The sequence below is a fragment of the Cydia pomonella genome, chromosome 5, assembly GCF_033807575.1.
Source record: "Cydia pomonella isolate Wapato2018A chromosome 5, ilCydPomo1, whole genome shotgun sequence".
NCBI classification, from domain to species: Eukaryota; Metazoa; Arthropoda; class Insecta; order Lepidoptera; family Tortricidae; genus Cydia; species Cydia pomonella.
This window is the reverse complement of record NC_084707.1, coordinates 24,476,937-24,497,955: the sequence shown is the minus strand read 5'-3', so window position 1 is coordinate 24,497,955 and position 21,019 is coordinate 24,476,937. Positions and strand designations below refer to the sequence as shown.

At 39.0% G+C, this 21,019-nt stretch overlaps 1 protein-coding gene across 6 annotated transcripts in view; it reads left to right on the top strand.

The window, feature by feature from the left end:
- LOC133518147 (glutathione hydrolase 6-like) overlaps positions 1-21,019 on the top strand; it is a 67,853-nt gene that overhangs the window by 9,722 nt on the left and 37,112 nt on the right. For 2 of the 6 annotated variants that reach the window (XM_061851738.1, XM_061851739.1), the window contains 2 exons: positions 3,473-3,627; positions 5,053-5,204. In XM_061851738.1, coding sequence (XP_061707722.1) covers positions 3,473-3,627; positions 5,053-5,204 — 307 coding nt within the window. Of the gene's footprint in view, positions 1-3,472; positions 3,628-4,105; positions 4,400-5,052; positions 5,205-5,298; positions 5,379-5,466; positions 5,553-5,640; positions 5,729-21,019 lie in introns of those variants that run through there. The other 4 variants (XM_061851740.1, XM_061851742.1, XM_061851741.1 and 1 more) reach the window with 4 other exon arrangements.

Genomic DNA, 21,019 nt, shown 5'->3' with positions numbered 1-21,019 from the left:
TAGACCCCTTGCGGCCACAGTTGGACTGCCAAAGAGGCGAAACGTTTCGCCGAAAGTACAGGTGGCCCAAAAATATGTCGACAAAGATTATTTACTGAGCATATTCTTGATAATTTTTATAAGCGTTTGAGTATCAAAGCCAATGGATAATATTTTGTAGATCATACGTCTTGTTTCAGTTATAGTAAACACCCCTATAATGTTGTGGAACAGGCACTAGTAATGGAATGCTATAGACAAATGCTGTAAAACAAGTATTTACCATTAACTTTATTGAAAATTATTGACAAGTTAATAAAAAAAAATATATAAGTAATACAATTAACTAAACTAAAACTACTATATAAAACTAAAAATCTAAATCTAAAATGGGCCCCCGTGGCAAGGTACCGAGGATGCTTAAAATAAGATAAATAGAAGCAAGCGATTCTATCTTTACTCTTTTGCGGTCGTAGCACGGTTGATTTTTATAGTCTGTCACCATGTCTGTCACAGTATTTACCATTAGTTTTTAATCGCTGGCAACATTTTATCATAAACAAAAGCCAAAGAGCTGCTTAAGTTTAATTTTTCATTGATATTTAACTAGAAGAGACCCCATACAGGGATAAGTTCGCCTTTGTTGTATTTAATTTACTCTGTAACTGTGTTTTTCGTGTTTTTATTTCTATGTACAATAAAGTATATACATACATACATACATACATACATATTTGTTATTTTGAAAATGAATGGCGCCATAACATTCCGGGACTGGAGCAAAAAACCACAGTTTTAGTTGGTTAATAATATTTAAACCAATTGCAGTAGCTTTCATTAAATACATAAAGGACGAATTGGACATTCAACTTTTAAAGCGTAAAACGGTAATAGTATTTATGCATCAGTTGTATAAGAAGGGTCAAAAAAGGCGAGTGGCGTGAGTTACAATGTGAGCCGGAGCCGAAGGCGTAGGCGAACATTGTAAAGGAATACGCCACGAGAATTTTTTGACCTACTTATACAACGTTGCATACAATATTTTTCCTACGAGTCAACAAAAATAAATCTTAATTTAGGTAAACAAATTACAGCAAAAGTATATAGCCAAGACGCGCGAGCATACCTTGTTACGCGCCCGGCCCGCCCCGGGCCGCGGCCGGCCGGTCGGCGACACCTCCTCGTAACTCATGAGGCCCTGGTACTTGCTACTTGCTAAATTAATTTTTTGGACAGTTTTTTCTCAATTTTGGCCACCGTAGCCTACGGAGACTAACAAGCAACGCTAAGCGGTCTTCGTAGTCTATGGGTGTTGCTATATTACGGGTGTCACATGCGTGTTTCTGACTTATGACGTAATTATTTTTACTATGCAACCAAATGAATATTTTGTAAGTTGGCATCAATGCACTTAGTTTAAAACTGTATTCGTTTTGGTTTTGTTAGGTTGGTAGCCATTAATCACAGTAACATTATAGCTTATAAAAGCACAAGAGCTTTTATGAGGAATAGACAATATAGACTTTTCTTGAAATCTTTTATGTATGTTCTTATATTCGTGTTAATGAATGCATAAATGACAGATAACAGTAGAGGAGTAGGAAAAATTTTTACAGGTGTCTGTGAAATATCAAAAACACTCCAAATTTTCTTTTAAATGTTCCATGATTAACGTAAAAACCCCCTTCCCTTAACTTAAAAAAAAAAATCCCAACAGTTTCGTTGCAGGATTGAATTAACGTATAGAATACAGTTGTAGTTCCAATTTCTAGTGTCAATTTTTAAGAAATGTGTACACGAAAATATTCCTAAAAATGTTTGTCGATTTTTAGGGTTCCGTAGCCAAATGGCAAAAAACGGAACCCTTATAGATTCGTCATGTCCGTCTGTCTGTCCGATTCTGTCACAGCCACTTTTTTCCGAAACTATAAAAGCTATACTGTTCAAACTTGGTAAGTAGATGTATTCTATGAACCGCATTATGATGTTCACACAAAAATAGAAAAAAAACAATAAATTTTGGGGGTTCCCCATACTTAGAACTGAAACTCAAAAAATCTTTTTTCATCAAACTCATACGTGTGGGGTATCTATGGATAGGTCTTTAAAAATGATATTGAGGTTTCTAATATCATTTTTTTCTAAACTGAAAAGTTTGCGCGAGAGACACTTCCAAAGTGGTAAAAAGTGTGTCCCCCCCCCGTAACTTCTAAAATAACAGAATGAAAAATCTAAAAAAAATATATGATATACATTGCCATGCAAACTTCCACCGAAAATTGGTTCGAACGAGATCTAGTAAGTAGTTTTTTTTAATACGTCATAAAAATGTAAAAAAAAAATTTTTTTCATCAAACCCATACGTGTGGGGTATCTATGGATAGGTCTTCAAAAATGATATTTAGGTTTCTAATATCATTTTTTTCTAAACTGAATAGTTTGCGCGAGAGACACTTCCAAAGTGAAAAAATGTGTGTCCCCCCCCCTGTAACTTCTAAAATAACAGAATGAAAAATCTAAAAAAAATATATGATATACATTGCCATGCAAACTTCCACCGAAAATTGGTTCGAACGAGATCTAATAAGTAGTTTTTTTTTAATACGTCATAAAAATAAAAAAATAAAAAAATTTTCATCAAACCCATACGTGTGGGGTATCTATGGATAGGTCTTCAAAAATGATATTTAGGTTTCTAATATAATTTTTTTCTAAACTGAATAGTTTGCGCGAGAGACACTTCCAAAGTGAAAAAATGTGTGTCCCCCCCCCCTGTAACTTCTAAAATAACAGAATGAAAAATCTAAAAAAAATATATGATATACATTACCATGCAAACTTCCACCGAAAATTGGTTTGAACGAGATCTAGTGAATAGTTTTTTTTTAATACGTCAATAAATTTAAAAAAAATTTTTTTCATCAAACCCATACGTGTGGGGTATCTATGGATAGGTCTTCAAAAATGATATTTAGGTTCCTAACATCATTTTTTTCTAAACTGAATAGTTTGCGCGAGAGACAGTTCCAAAGTGGTAAAATGTGTGTCCAAAGTGGTAAAATGTTGAACAAGATCTAGCAAGTAGATTTTTTTTTAACACGTCTTAAATGGTACGGAACCCTTCATGCGCGAGTCCGACTCGCACTTGGCCGCTTTTTCTTCGTTACAGGAGACCCTGTAAGATAAGTAAAAAAAAATCTTGACCTACTGGTCTTTTTTTAGTGTAGATACCTGTGTGTTTCGATGAAGAGTATACCTGTGTGTATCGGTAGGTATACCTGCATACTCGCAGAGAAAAAATAAAATCTGCGATTAAATCCCGAATTTAAATTTAATTAGCACTACTAATAGCCCTTGACCATTATGGGTGATAAACAAGTAAGAGATACTTAAATGAATGAATTATGTAGGTAAAAAAACACTTAATACTTAATCTTAGACTTTTAAGAAGTCTGTATAAGTCTCCTCTAATATAACGTTTTAAACATTTCAGGCGTGGTGGAACTGCGCGAAGATATCCCACTAAAAGCGGGTGCCAGTAGCGGTGGCAGCTGCGGCACTCCACGCCTCATTGCGGGATGCTTCGCTGCCCTGTCTGCGGCTGTGACTATAGCTCTTCTCACGCAGATATACTATGGCGACTATCAGGTACTATCCTATATGTCGGTTGTCCGTGTCCCTTGCTTCAATATGTGTATAGTATGATGATATCCCACTAAACGCGGGCGCCAGTAGCGGTGGCAGCTGCGGCACTCCACGCCTCATCGCTGGATGCTTCGCTGCCCTGTCTGCGGCGGTGACTATAGCTCTTCTCAAGCAGATATACTATGGCGACTATCAGGTACTATCCTATATGTCGGTTGTCCATCTCCCTTGCTCCAATATGTGTATAGTATGATGATATCCCACTAAACGCGGTCGCCAGTAGCGGTGGTAGCTGCGGCACTCCACGCCTCATCGCTGGATGCTTCGCTGCCCTGTCTGCGGCGGTGACTATAGCTCTTCTCAAGCAGATATACTATGGCGACTATCAGGTACTATCCTATATGTCGGTTGTCCGTCTCCCTTGCTTCAATATGTGTATAGTATGATGATATCCCACTAAACGCGGTCGCCAGTAGCGGTGGTAGCTGCGGCACTCCACGCCTCATCGCTGGATGCTTCGCTGCCCTATCTGCGGCTGTGACTATAGCTCTTCTCAAGCAGATATACTATGGCGACTATCAGGTACTATCCTATATGTCGGTTGTCCGTGTCCCTTGCTTCAATATGTGTATAGTATGATGATATCCCACTAAACGCGGTCGCCAGTAGCGGTGGTAGCTGCGGCACTCCACGCCTCATCGCTGGATGCTTCGCTGCCCTGTCTGCGGCGGTGACTATAGCTCTTCTCAAGCAGATATACTATGGCGACTATCAGGTACTTCTGGCATACAGTTCTCCACCCGAAATATACATATAATCATCAAGGTAGTTGCATTTCGTTGGCAAACCAACGTTTCATTCTATCGAGATTCCACTGTACAGGTTGACATTCTACCTGTTAAATACGTTTGGCGTACATTAATTCAGTTATTACAGAGTGCAATTTTAACCACCAGCCATACTTTTTTGATAATCGTCCCATAAAAAAATTGTTCAGTGTGATCTATAAAGTACGCAGAGTATGGCTGGTGGTTAAAATTTCACCCTGTATCTACCTACATTATCTTGAAAGTAATCACTAGGATATTTTCACGGGAATAGTTCTGAAATAAAAATTTAGAATTTTACGTGCATTCTTCGCATGTGCATATTTATTTCCTACCACCAATTCTTGTATAGATCGTATCATTCACGAAGACTGTGTCTTGACTCGAATTGTCATATTAATAAAGGTTAGATATGAAATCTGCGCGTCATCGTAGATCACACGAACTATACCACTGTACCGCGTGAAAACAATAATTATTTTTAATTATTAATTATAGAACCTTGGTACATACAATCAAAACTACCGTTGATGAATGGTCCAAGGTCCTCTTAATGTATATGAGCTTGTTCAATTTCATACTAATAGTATCATATATACAGGTAGTGCCCCACGGCTCCGTGTCAAGCGCAGCGGAGGCATGCTCTTCAGCCGGCACGGGTGCTCTGAAAGCTGGTGGGCGAGCGATGGACGCCGCTGCTGCTGCGGCGTTATGCCTAGCGTTGCTCGCGCCGCACCGCACTAGCATTGATGCGTAAGTCAACACATTGTGATGTATACAGATGATGCCCCACGGCTCCGTGCTAAGCGCAGCGTGTTCTTCAGCAGGCACTAGCGCTCTCAAAGCTGGTGGGCGAGCGATGGACGCCGCTGCTGCTGCGGCATTATGCCTAGCGTTGCTCGCGCCGCACCGCACTAGCATTGATGCGTAAGTCAACACATTGTGATGTATACAGATGGGGCCCCACGGCTCCGTGTCAAGCGCAGCGTGTTCTTCAGCAGGCACTAGCGCTCTCAAAGCTGGTGGGCGCGCGATGAACGCCGTTGCTGCTACGGCAGTATGCCTAGCGTTGCTCGCGCCGCACCGCACTAGCATTGATGCGTAAGTCAACACACATTGTGATGTATACAGATGGTGCCGCACGGCTCCGTGTCAAGCGCAGCGTGTTCTTCAGCAAGCACTAGTGCTCTCAAAGCTGGTGGGCGAGCGATGAACGCCGCTGCTGCTACGGCAGTATGCCTAGCGTTGCTCGCGCTGCACCGCACTAGCATTGATGCGTAAGTTAACACAGATGATGCCCCACGGCTCCGTGCTAAGCGCAGCGTGTTCTTCAGCAGGCACTAGCGCTCTCAAAGCTGGTGGGCGAGTGATGAACGCCGCTGCTGCTGCGGCATTATGCCTAGTGTCGATGCGTAAGTCAACACACATTAAGATACTATAATTATAGCTACAGATGTTGACCATGTTAAGTGCAACAAAGGCGTATACTCAAAGCTATGGCCGACGGACGCCGCTGCGATGCGGCATTATGCCTAGATTTGCTCGCGCGCCGTACCGCACTAGGATATGGATTGTGAGGTAAAAGTCGGATTTAACGTTTTTAACGTTTTCTTCGTGGATGAAGGGGTTGCGTTAGAGCGATCCTAATTATGAGGATAATATTTGCCCAAAAATGCTTTACTCGCTCCTAAAACAGTGCTGGAAGTAAAAAAACTTTAGATAGATAAGACACGCAACGCATATTTGTACCATGTTTAAGATTTCTAATATTCCACAACTCGTATTGTTTTCTGATATTTTTGTAAGGATCTCATTCCAGAAACTTAAGCATTTATGTTTATTATAACTGTGATTATAGGTGTGACTTATTACTGTGAAGTAATAAACCCTGCGATTAAGATGACATACCTACAAAGAAAAACTGGCACTTGGATTATAATTTTTGAGTTTATAAATATTGCCTACAGCGCTGCATGTAAATTTTAATAACAGCGCCATCTAGTAGTAAGTAGCGGAACCACTAAAACAGCTGTACATCAATTACACACAATAGTACCGTCAGCAGCCGCTGCGCTTGGCACGGCGCTACTTGTGCGAATGCACTGTTTTATTTAGGTGAATAGGGAGCATGCATGAACTGTAGGAGGCAGCACAGGAGCCGTCAGATTTTTGGCGCGAGGCGTAAATGTGATGTTTATTGTGCCGATGTAGCCCACAAGATGGCAGAACCTACTATGCACAAGAAAACACGTGACGTGTAAATGTACATGTTTATGGTTCCGATTCAGGCCACAAGATGGCAGACTGTCGAACGCGCACGGTCCCTATAGAGTACCATTTAGCAAATTTTAAATTTAAGCATTTAGGAAAATTTTAATAAAGTCATTTAGTAGCTTGCTACTGTATTATGTCAGGTTTCTTCCCTAAATACGTTTATTCAAACTCTACTCGTCTAAATTAAGGCACTTTTGAAGGTAAAGTGGACGGAAGCAGAAACTTTCAAACTAGTTAAAACCTTTGCATATGGGTCATTGAGTAATGCCGTTGACTTATTAACAATTAGGATTGTTAATTTTCTGAATATCCTATTTCGAAATCCATAAACGAACGAGAATATAAAAAATTAAAAAAGTAAAAGGCAATCCCGCTAATTTTCATACATTAATTATCAAATTATTTTAATATTAGGTACTGCAGTTTCCTAAAATATATGTTTTTTCATAAATATTGCAATTAAATGTTTCTCGTTAGATTATTATGATTATGACCAGGAAAAAATCATGACCACGACTATTAACTTTCATTACATAATTAACTTTTTTTTTAATTTATTTGAATCAAAACAAGATTACAAAGCCTTACTACTAATCTGCCAAACTGCAGTACAGTTTGTTGGCAGAAAAAAACTAAGTACCTATGCAAATTTGCCTCGTCTTTTTGGGTTCCTCGTAATCGATATGAAAAGTAGTGTTCGAATCAGGTGAAAGGCGCCATATACAAATTTCAAAATTCTTTATTTCATAATAATATACATTTTTGTGATGCAGGGGATGGAGCCGCCTAGTAACCAAATAATGCTTGTGTTGGGAGGCACCGCGCGCTCTTCCCATATCATCCCATCCCAATTCATCCATCCCTCGGTTAACAATTTTCTATACTAATAGCTACAACCCCACCCCATCTCCTAAAGTAAAGTGGGATGGAGCAAGGAAGAAAAAGAATAGCTACAATTTAGCCTATTGTGACGGAAGCTCGGAAGGGTAACTACGGAACCCTACACTGAGCATGGCAACACACTCACTCGGATCCAACACGCCACACACGCCAGCTAAGCTGCCGGTCGCCTTCTCCGCGGCTCCATAACCTGGCCCCGCTCAAACGGTATCACCAGGTTAGGGGCCGTGGGGTTGGATAACGATCGGTAGCGAAGAGCTGGCCTACACCAGCTACCCACACCGTCCCCAAAATGACGGCCATTTGACCACCCCACCAGTCGGTGGGGAAGCGACCCGCGACAGCCGCCGCAGCCATGGTGCGGTAGCGGCCCCTCATACCCCCCTCGACAGATCACTCACTCACTGAGCATGGCCCGATATGCTCTTAGCCTGTTTTTTCATAAGTATCGCACTTGATCTTACAACTATTTACATTAACAGATATTTAGGAAAAAAATAAAACAGGGTTTAGGCAAAAATACTGTGCAAATTAAACGACTATTTCCGAGTGTTTCTTGTAGCTATACATTAAAATAACATATAACCTGTATTCTACGACGTACAATTGTAAGTCGTTATCATCACAAAAACATTAAATTATTACCAAGGTCATTGTCATCAGGAAAACATTAGCGAACTATTGCGCATTCAAAACTAAGTGCAATTAGTATTGTCCTCACTCACCACACTACGAGTGTCACTTGTCCTTTATCTATTCTATTAAAAAGATTACGATAACGATATATTATGATTGCATTTTCCATAAGTGACATATTAACACGATTTTTAATCTTATGTCAGGAACAGAAAGTTCATTATTCCTTGACTTGTCTTCCGTTTACATTGTTGCAAGGAGTGCAAAAACACAAATAACTTGTGAAACAAAACAACACGAAGGTAATGGATGGCGTTAACCACGTGACAAAGTAAGCTTCACTTTTTATCATTCATGCGATAGAAAGAGACGGACACTGTCATTATCATGCTGTCAGGTAGACGAAGACCATCATAACCGCGCTGGTGACGTCAGGGTCCGGACACGAATACTATAGACGTTACTTACGGTTATTGTTGAAGATACCTGGAAATTACGTGTCTGTATTGTATTCGGCACATTGTTTTTAAGGTTCCGTACGTCAAAAGGTAAAAAACGGAACCTTTATAGTGACGATCGGTTTGGCCTAGTGGGTACCGGGTTCAAATCCTGGTAAGGTCATTTATTCGTGTGATAAGCGTGGATATTCGTTCCTGAGTCATGGGTGTTTTCTATGTATTTAAGTATTTATATATATCGTTGTCTAAGTACCCTCAACACAAGCCTTATTGAGCTTACTGTGGGACTTAGTGAATTTGTGTAATAATGTCCTATAGTATTTATTTATTATAGGATCACTCTGTTGTCAAAATTCAAAATTCAAAAATTTATTCTGCATGTAGGCCTCAAGGGCTCTTTTACGAGTCAATACAACATTTATAATAACATCATATAGTGACATAAAAAATACTTAAAAACATTTTATACACAACATAGAATTTTTACAATAGCCAAAATCTAGGTAAACATTACATTATAATAATCTTAAAATAAATAATTACTACAATATAACAGATGTATTAATCTCTAAGTCTCTATGGTTAACAATACATTAAATCTGGAGATGTAAAAGGTCCCCAATGTCTGTCTAACCATCCATCCGGCACAGGCAATTTGCTTTAAACTATTGTACCAATAGAGCAAAATTTGCTACACTTACTGAAACAAACGGCCCGATTCAAAGAATAATTAAGACACGTTTAAGATCTTGGAAAGATCGATAACTAAGTGAAATGTCAAAAATGACGACTATTTCGATTCCGCTGTGATCCCAATAAGATTTATCTATGATATTTCTAACGTCATAGTGACATTGGTTGCCCAAAGCGATTGATAATAAACATGTTTTTTTCGTTCGCTGGGTTGCCCGAATCGAGCTGCTTCTGTCAATTAAACGACATACAAACGATATGTAAACGAGAACTTATCTAAACCAGAACTTATCGTTATCGTATCTCATTCTTCGAATTGGGCCGAAATACATTTTAAACTCATGGGAGTCACGTTTGGGGCGTAAATAAGAAAATTTCTGTCGCTTCTTTCCGCCATCGCCATACGCGACAACATTTCCATCTTCATCACTTAGATGCGCCTACTGTGCGTTTCTCCAGAAACTTCCTGCCTCGCACAGTTAAAATGTGGAATGAACTTTCGCCTGCGGAATTTCCGAACCAATTCAACTTTCAAAACAACAAAATCTTAAATACCGGCAACCCTTCTGGTGTTGCAGGTGTCTATGGGCGATGATTGTAGTGTTGGTAGGAACACTAGGAACTGGAGTCTTTTGAGTCTAAATTGAAGAACTCGACTTGTTTTTACGAGACTCAGAGCTTAAAAAACTTTCGGGTCTTTTAAGTCCCCAGTCGAGTTCTTTATTGAGTCTTTTTTAAGCGCAACTCAAAAGGACTCGAGTCTCCGAATAAAGACTCAGCCAAAAATTATATAGGTTTTACCTGAACAACAGTAAAGGAAATAGGCGTTGTTGTATGATTTTTGTTAGGTACTTCCATGAACTTTACATAAAGCCAACTCGTTTCGAAGTTATTATTAAAATGAGTCCCTTTCGAGGCTCTAAGAAGTTGAAAAGACCTCGAGTTTCATCTCAATTATAACAGTCTAGAAAACTGAGTCGAGTCTTAAAGTAGAGGATTTAAAGGACTCGAGTCTTAACTAACACTTGATGATTCCTAATTGATTTATCTGCTCATTTACTTCCTTATTTAAAAAAAGTACACAATTTTGTGCTTAACCCTTGGGGCGTGAATCCGACTTGTACTTGACCGGTTTTTTCTATTGTTCAGCTGCTGTACCGTATCTGGTTTTAGCACAAAGGCAGTTTGCATATATTTAGCGTGATGTCTTTAACTTCTTACATTATTTAATTTTAAGTTCAGTAGAGTAAGACTAAGCTATTATTGTTACTATTAATGTCAAATTAGCTTAGACGTACTATACCCGTGCCATTTGGAGGGACCATACGAGTAGACAGTCGGTGGAGATTTTGGAGCGCAATAACCCAGTCTTATATAATAAATAAAACGGCTTATGCTGGCTATAAACAAATGCAATGACATAGAAAATACTAGGAAAACACTATGGAAGGTAGAGGGTAAGGGATGAAATTTCCATAGGCAGAACTGTTGCAAAAGTGTCCAGCTATCAGCTATAAATAATAGTTCCAAAACTCTCCAGAGTAGCGCTAAAGTAGCTAAAAACCTAGGCGTTATGGAAGGTAGAGGCAAGAAAAGAATTTCCATATACCAAAAAGTGTCCGACAAAAAACCATAAATAGGTGGCGCTCCAATACCTAGAATACTTGAGAAAAAAATCTAATTATAGACAGCGCACTTCACTCCGTCAATAACGCCTAGGTTCTTAGCTACTCTAGCGGTACTCTGTAGAGATTTGGAACTATTATTTATAGCTGATAACTGGACACTTTTGCAACAGTTCTGCCTAAGGAGATTCTGTTCCTTGCTTCTACCTTCCATACTAGGCGTTATTGACGGAGTGAAGTGTGCTGTCTATGATTGTTTTGTTTTTTTTTCAAATATTCTAGGTATTGTAGCGCCACCTATTTAAGGTTTTTTGATGGACTCGTTTTGGATTTCATTCCTTACCTCTAACTTCCACAGGAAAAATCGGTTACAAACGCTTGACGTATGCGTAGCCACCGAGAACATCAGTCTCTTTAATTTTATTACAAGCTGCCCTATGTATGTTAGTTAGTTAGTGTGGGATAAATCTTGGAAGCTAAATTTGACCCACTTCCTTATTTTCGATTGAGCTGAAATTTTGCATCCATATGTAAATCGGATGGCAGTGCAATATTATGGTGACATGGAGCTGATGATGGAAACAGGAGGTGGCTATGGGAACTGTTCACAAAGTTTTATCACTAAAACAACGCAAACTAATTATGCTTGGGGTTGTTGGAATTAAAAAAGCGTGGACCGAAAATATTTTTTTGCAACAAACTTATTTACTCATAATTTAAAATTATGAAACTAGGGAACAATTACATTTTTTTAAATATATTTTTTGTTTCTCTTTTTTTAAATAGTCACACTACCTACTATATTTAAATTATAAATAGAAAAATATATTTTATACTAAAGAAAAAACTATACAAAGAAAGGGAAGGAAAGGCTGGACTAGTGGTCAAGACGTTAGCTGCGTAAGCTAAAGACATGGGTTCGATTCCCGCCTCGGCCACCGAAGAACATTGTCACTTTTTCTTAAGTACCTATATAACATATAACATCTATTTCACCATATAATTATGAATTTAACTTCAGATGCTTATCTGAAATTAAATACGTAATTCTAAACTGAAATTGATGTTATACATTTATAGCGCACCTGCGCTGGAAATCAACGGTTCGACCTGACAACTGAACATATTCGACTGGCTCATCTTATCGCCGCTAATGGATAAGGGTCATGCACTACCAATAGGCAAAAAGTTATCGCGGGTTGAGTAATTAATTTATGAGTTAATTATCACGCCATATAAGCCAGTAAGTTTATACATACCTACGTATGGCGCTTGCGACAAATCCGGTAATTTTTTGCAGACTTGCTTTCGGCCCAATGAATAATCCAAGTTTGTGACTCCGAGCGCAACTTTGTAAGAATTCGAAAAATCGCGAAAATACCCTGCCTATGAAGCCGATGGTCCTGCATGGGTTCAAATCCAGGTAAGGGCATTTATTCCTGTGATGAGCACGGACAATTGTTCCTGAGCCATGGGTGTTTTCTATGTACCTATTTAAGTATTTATATATTATACTCGTATATATCGTTGTCTAAGTACCCTCAACACAAGCCTTATTGAGCTTACTGTGGGGCTTAGACAATGTGTGTAATAATGTCCTATAATATTTATTAATTTATTATTTATTTATCTCGAAAACGAACAAGTATATAGAGACCATTCTAGTCTCGTATTGTAGCAAAATTAGTCTAGTTTAAAAACGTCCCGAGAAGGTACTATCAAAAACTAGTACTTTAGGGTTATAATACTACTGTTATATGATGTGTTATTTTTTGTTTTTCCGTTGTATCTTGTACTTACCTACTATTGTGTTATGTTTTTCTTGAATTGAAATATTTTTTAATTTAAGTTTCTCTGCGTTTGGTATGTTTATGTTGTAATGCCATATAACTATAATTGAATTAAATAATAATAGTAATAATAACCGCCCAAGTCTAATAAAATGCCCAAATTTTCGCGGTTTTTTTTTAGATTTTTGTCAAAGTTTGCATTCGACGCTCGAAGTCACAAACTTGGACTATTTATTCATTGGGGCAACATCATAAACAAGTCACCATATAATCAGAACTACCGGATTTGACGCAAGCGCTAAACGTAACCAATTTTAGTATCTAAGATTATTATAACAGTTCTGAAACGCGGCCATTTTAATTTTTAGCAAGGGTACTATAAAATGGCTACTTTGGATTAAATTTGGTAAAAGATTGTACACAAAACGTAAACGTGGAGTTTAAATGAAGCGTGAATCTCTATCACTTACAACTTAATAACGGCAAGCATTCAAACATCAAGAACCTCAACTCAATTTGGATATTTATTTGACATCTTATGACTTACGCGTTAGCGCAAGCAAGCTCTACTGAAAATATTTCAAATCCAGAACAGATATTTAAAATATGAATACGTATGCAGGTGTTTTTCTCCCGGAAACAATAGATCTGCGTAATCAAATGAAACAAGCGTTTACTTTAACGCTATTCCTATCGTCAGAGCTCAATGTTTAGGCAAACCAGTGGAAACACAACCTCGAGATCCTCTACACTATACGTGTTCAGAGCTCAGTCTCACTGGTCTTCTGAAGCAAAGGGACAAGAATAATAATCACCGAGCGTCACCAGCCTTTGTCCTACGCGAATTGTTTATTCATTCAGTAAATACAAAAAATACCTATTGTACGCAGAAGGCATTATATAAAGCATGCTTCGCAAATTTTAGGAACACCGATTGTTTAAAACATAATTCAAAATGTCATTGAAAAACAATTCCATTCATATATTTTTTTCCGAGATTGCGACGTTACTGCTTAGCTGCTACGGTGTTGAATTGAAGCCGGCAAATTCTCAGCCAATCGCTTTGATAAGATGTGACGTTTTCAACTAAATGCTATGATAAGTCGGTTGTCGACAATGTGGTAGCATTTAGTTGATATCAACCTTATGATATAACTTTGACAGCTGTACTTTGCACCTTACTCAACATTGGCGCGACAAAAATGGCACAAACACAACGCCAAAAACGGTAGCCCTCATTAGACACACAATACTACGCTCAAGAAACTTTTCCAGCAATAAAAAAAAGTTAAAAACATGCCCAGTCTTTACAACCGTTCATCCGTTTTTATCGGAAATAAAACCTCTGGCACGTGTAAACGATTATCAAGATTGTATTAAATTAGTCGAATTAGCATGTTTACTTCGTTATCCTTGTCCGGTGTGTACGCCCCCTGGGCCTGTTTTGGAACCGATAACCTTCGACTGTTATTAAATTATCAGTACATGTGGCCAAAATTAACGTGCCGGTTGAGTTCTAAAACCTCAGTACCTATGTATATACCTAGGTATACGTCTTAGGACAAGCATCGAAAACACTTGAATTTATAAACAATTATTGGGTTGGGTTGTTTGCCAAGACACACTTTGGGTCGCTGCGCCAGAGGAGTAAGTACTTATTGGGTTGTTTTATGGAAAACATCGGCATTGGGGAAACGAAATGTATGACAAAGACAAAATTTTATTTTGTGATTCTAAAGTTGGCCCCATAGTAAAAGTTTTTCAGTATGACCTACCTATTCGCAACGCATAATATGGTTCATGGTTGAAAAAAATACCCTTTATGCTTAAAATTTCAGGTTCGTATCTTCAATGGTATAGACGTAGCGTTGTCGGTCAATATCTATGTAGGTATTACAGCGCGGCTTACGTGGGCGATTACTCGCGAATGCGACGCGACGCGGCGCGGCGCCGCGGCCCAACGGCAGTCGGAGATCGCCCACGTAGCACACTTCCATAGGTATCAAAGGATTGAATTTACCCGCGCCGCTTCGCGTTCGCGAGTTATTCGCTCAGGTAAGACACTGACTTAGGAGTAGGACTGTTTTAGTATAGGTATATTATTATGTAAAAATAGTTCAGCCAAATGGCGTGTAATAAGTTTATCTATAATATAAGCTGCTATAATGTTAATATAAGCGCAACATACCACGTGACCGTCAATACAAAAAGAGAAAACGTTTTTCCACTACTAACCATTTTCCATTCTCCATGATTTTTTAGTTGTTATTGACACCCGGACCGGACGGTTTGGACCCGGGTACGTCCTTAAACTACGTCCAAAAGAGAGATATGGGCATTGTGAATGTCATCTGGCTTTGTGTGGTAGGGCACAGCCAGTGGGTGTCATTCCAGATCTAGAGCAGAGCCCAACTGGGGAAGTACCTCCACCTTACAGAAAACAGCAGCCAAATAACACTAGACCCTACTCATAGTGTTGTGTTCCAGCGGATGAGTAAGGTTGCCAGAGCTCAACGAGGGGGGGCGGGTTTAGGGTCGGCAACGCGCATGTAACTCCTCTGGGGTTGCAGGCGTACATAGGCTACGGAGACTGCTTACCATCAGGCGGGCCGTATGCTTGTTTGCCACCGACGTAGTATTAAAACAATGAAAAAGTAGGTTTATAGGTTTTACTTTATTTGAAAATTAAAAAAAAAAATATCTAGGATTTTTAAAAGCGAAACCTATAAACCTAGATTATAATATTATGCTGAAGCGATCGACATCAAAATCAAAGTGATTTGTTAAGATTTAGTTAGTGGAAAACGTTTTCACCCGCAATGGAGTTTCATAGACAAAATAGCGTTATTTCGCTAGGATCGCGAAGCTATTTTTCCCTCTTAAGTACTTAATCACTTGAAATAATTACAAGCTTATTTATTTACTTTACTTACACGATATTTTTGCCACGGCTAGCTCAGCACAGTCAATACAAGGGTCAAGAGGCAGGGGGCCTACCGGGAAAATCGAATTTCGCAAATTGCGGGGATCTTTCTCTTTTACTCTCACTAAGACGTAATTAGAGTGACTGAGAAAAATGCCCGCAATTGACGAACTTCGATTTTCGCGGTCGGCCTCCTGATCAGTACGTTTGCTCAATCGGCTAATGGGTGTCATTTGAGCTGTTTGTCTTGCCGCCGTCTATTCGCAGAACTTTTATACTCGACTGTACATCCGACTCTAGAATAATTTGATCTTTAGTTTCATAATAACTATGAAGTTAAGTTAGAACAGAGTTTCTCAAATTCCCTAGAGTTAGCCGGTGATTGTAAAGGACAATAAAATACAATAAATTAATTAAGCATTTAAATAAATAAATAAATATTATTAAAGAAAAAAAAAACAAACAAAAAACCCGACTGCACAATAAAAAAGTTTATTTTTATATATTTTTTTTATTTTTATTTATAACTTTTTAGTTACCCCCAAAAAACATCCTATGACATTCCCGTGATCAAGACGAATCTAACGATACCTCATACATCAAAATCCATCTAGCCGTTTAGTATGGAGTGTGGATTTAAGAGGAGAGAAATCTCTTATGATAGAACTGTTGCAAAAGTGTCCAGCTGTCAGCTATACATAATAGTTCCAAATCTCTCCAGAGTAGCGCTAGAGTAGCTAAGAACCTAGGACGATTGATGGAGTGAAGTGCGCTGTCTATGATTTGATTTTTTTGTTCAAGTACTCTAGGTATTGTAACGCCACCTATTTAAGGTTTTTTGATGACACTTTTTGGTATATGGAGAGTTCTTTCCTTACCTCCACATTCCATACCGTTTAGGCTACAGGAGGCCACAAAGAAACAGACATACATATATACACTCGAAAAACATTACCCTCCTCTCTTTGGCAGTCGGTTAAAAACACGACTACAGTTTAAAAGCGAACTGAAAAGCTAAAAATAAATGACGTCACTTGGCCTATGTTACCCAAGATGACATATGGATTCTAATGATACATCATATATCTAAATCGGTTAAGGCATTCAGAAGTTATGGTGAAATAAAGAACCTCACATACATAGATACAAACATGAACGCTGAAATCAATACATTCCTTTTTTGGGCAGTCGTGTAAAAAAAAGCTAAATGTGACAGGTAACCTCAGATAACAATTTCAATTTCTACATTTATTCAGCAAATAGGCCACAAAGGCACTTTTACACGTCAACATGGAATTTACATACAAGCAAAAACAAGCACATCAACAATTATATAATACAATTCATTGAAAATATTTAAATTTATAAAACCTGCATATACCCGCGAAGAACTTCAAAGGTGTATGTGAAGTCCCCAACCCGCATTGGGCCAGCGTGGTGGGGACTATAGCCCAAGCCCTCGCGCGCCTGTGCCCAGTGGTGGGACGTATATAGGCTAAATTATTATTATTTTATTCTAAAACAGCGGCCCCAATATACAAAAAAAGGATACCTTTACATTTTTTTTTTTACGTTTACCATTACGTTTCTTCAAACATAAATGTCACTTTTCACACTGACATATCCGATCCATTATGTATGTAGAAAACCTAATATTTGACGACATTGAAATTGAGAAAATACCAACAAAAAGTTTCATGAAAGAATTAAAAAAATGGCTGCTTAATCGATGACGAATTCTATAAACATGACCATTTAGGAACCAAACTCCAAGGAACCAAGGACACCCCATCAGGCCTCTTGCCAAAAAAATTAACTCTCCCAAAGAAAATTTCAAGGTCAGACAGCCAAAATGTATGAAACAGACAATTAATTTTTTTGCGATTTCGGGGCTGGTCCCATAGTAAAAGTAGCTCAGTATGATTTTATTTTACGAGTATTTTATTTCCCACACACTTACAACTATTTTTACAGGTACTAAACCTAAGACAATAGTATAACTACTTATATATAAAAATACAATCTAAACTATATCATTACATCTATAAGATAATATATACAATGCTGACTTTGTGAATTCCTGATCTATGTATACCGTAAATATTGCAGTTGACTAAATATACAACCTGAGGGCCTACCGCGAACCACGTTCGACGTATTGCCTGTCACACTTACGTACAAATTTACAAGTGCAACAGAGAGGCAACACGTCGAACGTTGTTCGCGGTAGGCCCTCTGTTCAAGTCTCCATTTTGCTAGTCACGCGAATGACTAAACTACGCGACGGTCTAAAACCGTAAAATTAGCTAATTCGATAGATTTAGTTGTAGTTCTAATAGTTTTTTCTCAAACTTGCTATGAAATGATGACATGACTTACGTCAAATTAGGTCCGGAAATACTACATATCAGGTGGCATGAGTGAAGATGATATGTAAAGGAATTTCATACTGCCTTACACACCTAGGACTGTAAAGCAACCTTCTTTTGTTTTTTACGTCAAATCGTGACACAACGTCTTGGTATCCAACCATCAACTAGCTTCAGTTAGCTTGGTACGGTGATTTGTTGTGCATATTCGTTGCTAAGCAACGGCGGTGGCGCATGGCGCAGGCGCGCGTACTTACGCGCGTAAGGTTGTACACCTGGCTGGTAGAGTGGCGAGCCGAGTAGGTCGCCACAAAACTAATTGACTACAATTTTTTGTTTTAATTGCAAGTTTGCAAGCACTATACATATCTCGGCGAGAAACGGGGTTGCCGGCCGCGTATCTCTATCTGGCTTCGCTACGCTCAGCCGTATATATCTACTTGGCCTGCAACCCTTCGTTTCCCGGCCTCTATTGTAATGTACTATTGCAGTAGCGAAAACAAAGTTTACATTTATACGTGCTGATAACGCTAAATCGTATCTTAAATAACTATTGCACCGGACGCACTAACTGCGTCATACAATCAGAGGGCCTACCGCGAACCACATTCGACGTGTTGCCTCCCTGTCACATTTACGTGCGAAGTTACAAGTGCGACGGAGAGGCAACACGTCAAACGTGGTTCTCGGTAGGCCCTCAGATAACGGTTCGTAAACAACGCGCGCGCATGTTTAGTTCAGACGTCAAAGATTTACTTAAAACCTTACTCCATTGTAATAAGGCGATATATTTATGATGTTGATACACGTTGCTTGCGCACATGATGCATACACACTAGAAAACTACTGCGTTGCGTTTCTTATCGCGATCATGACCTCTATAAATCGAGTATGAATTAACTTGGTTGTTTGGGATGATAAATCACAACAATACAGCGTACTATTTTAGTGCACTAGTGTGAATTACACGGTGCGATTATAACTGCTTTTAACGTGAAATAATGCGTAGTAGTGATTTAATGATTATTTCAATATTTTCGCAGATGTAGGTGTAGTTGTCTTTCTCGTCACAATTTTTTTTATACTACGTCGGTGGCAAACCAGCATACGGCCCGCCTGATGGTAAGCAGTCTCCGTAGCCTATGTACGCCTGCAACTCCAGAGAAGTTACATGCGCGTTGCCAACCCTAAACCCCCCCCCCCCCCCCCCCCCCCCCCCCCTCGTTGAGCTATGATTGACTGATTTCGTTTCGCTTCGTTGATTTTATTTCTCTCTAATTGTTTTTCTTTTTCTTGAAAATCAAAGGAGACCATTTTGTTAAGCATTTGCGCCCAGAACAATTTTATTATACCCCGATGGTGGCAAATAAGCATACATCCCGCCTGATGGTAAGCAGTCACCGTAGCATAGTTGGTATGTCTATATCCACAATAATATGCGTATATATTATATGTAATAGTCCGTACGCGATCGGCTCAAAATTGACAATCTCCTTAGAGATATGATTTGCAGATGATCGGATCTGCAAGATAATAAAATAAGTCTCCTAACAATTTTAACCGAATTCTGGTCAATCAAATAGGTAATTGCCTAATCTTAAGTCGCTATACTATAATATAATTAATAAAAAGATAATGACAATTACAAGAAGTGTAATCAGGGCTGTTATTCACAAATCAACGTTTACAACGAAGGGTTGACCAGTATTCGAGTAACCGTCAATTTACGTACAGTCGCTATAAGATATATCGGAGCAGCTAAGGTACTCACGAATATCTGAACATGCCTGCATTATCAAGGCGTTAGAGTGATTGTTTAGATATTTTTGGGCACCTCAGCCGCTCCCATATATATGATGGCAACAGTACCTAGTGACAATAGTGCATCCCGGGTCTGAAACTCAACGGCATTTAAGAGTAGCGGGTAATGAGGAACTACAACAAGTAGGTACAATACCAAATAGAAATACGAAAGAAAACTGTAAAGGCCACACACGCTTAGGTTAAACCCGTAGTGTAAGGTCTGAGTGGACGCTCGAGTTGGGCGTGCAGCCAGGCGGGGCGTGCGGTGAGTATGTTAAACTAATGCAAATGTATAGGAGCGGCCTTAGTGCACGCTGCTCACATCTCTTATGAGCCTGACGCCACGCTGCACGCCCCGCCAAACCTTACACTCCACCCAGGGTGTCGCATATAGCTCATAAGTTAATCAATGTATAAATTTTAGTTTTACGTTCTGCTTTTAAGTTTTATTTTTACAAATTATTTTTATGCCTCATTTGTCTTCATAACGTGTAATTTACTGTGTTAGACATAAGCTTTTACAAACTAGGTTAAGTATTTGTGAGTGTCCAAACTTAGAAAAGCCCTTAAAAAATAAAAATAAAAACACATTCATTCCATCACTAGACATCACATTAAGAGGTGCTACCTCAACACTACCCAGTGTTCTTTTACAATCAAAGTATGTGTTTTTAATCTCCCAAAACACTACCCGGTAATGGTACTTCGCGGTATGCGGTAAAGGTTCCAGTCTTCAGCCAGCGCGTTCCAGCTTCGAGTCTTCGAGCGTCCCGTGTGCTATCGACGGGCTTCTTTCTTCAGCAACCCTACTAGTCTACGCTCCACACAGGGCTTACACTTACACGTTCCTCCTCGCTTTGCTCGTCGCCGTTCAATTTCACAGATCCTCATCACTGTAAACTGTAAGGAAATATGGTGTGTTGTGTTCTCATTTGGCCCCACTCCACGTGACGGGCGGGATTAGACGGGGATAGATGGGACTGATTTATATGAATGCAACTATTCCGGCGGGGAAATAGGAATACACCGAAATATGTTGTTGTTGTACCACACGAGCCTTAATAAGCATACTGTGAAGCAAGGTTGAGGCAAATATT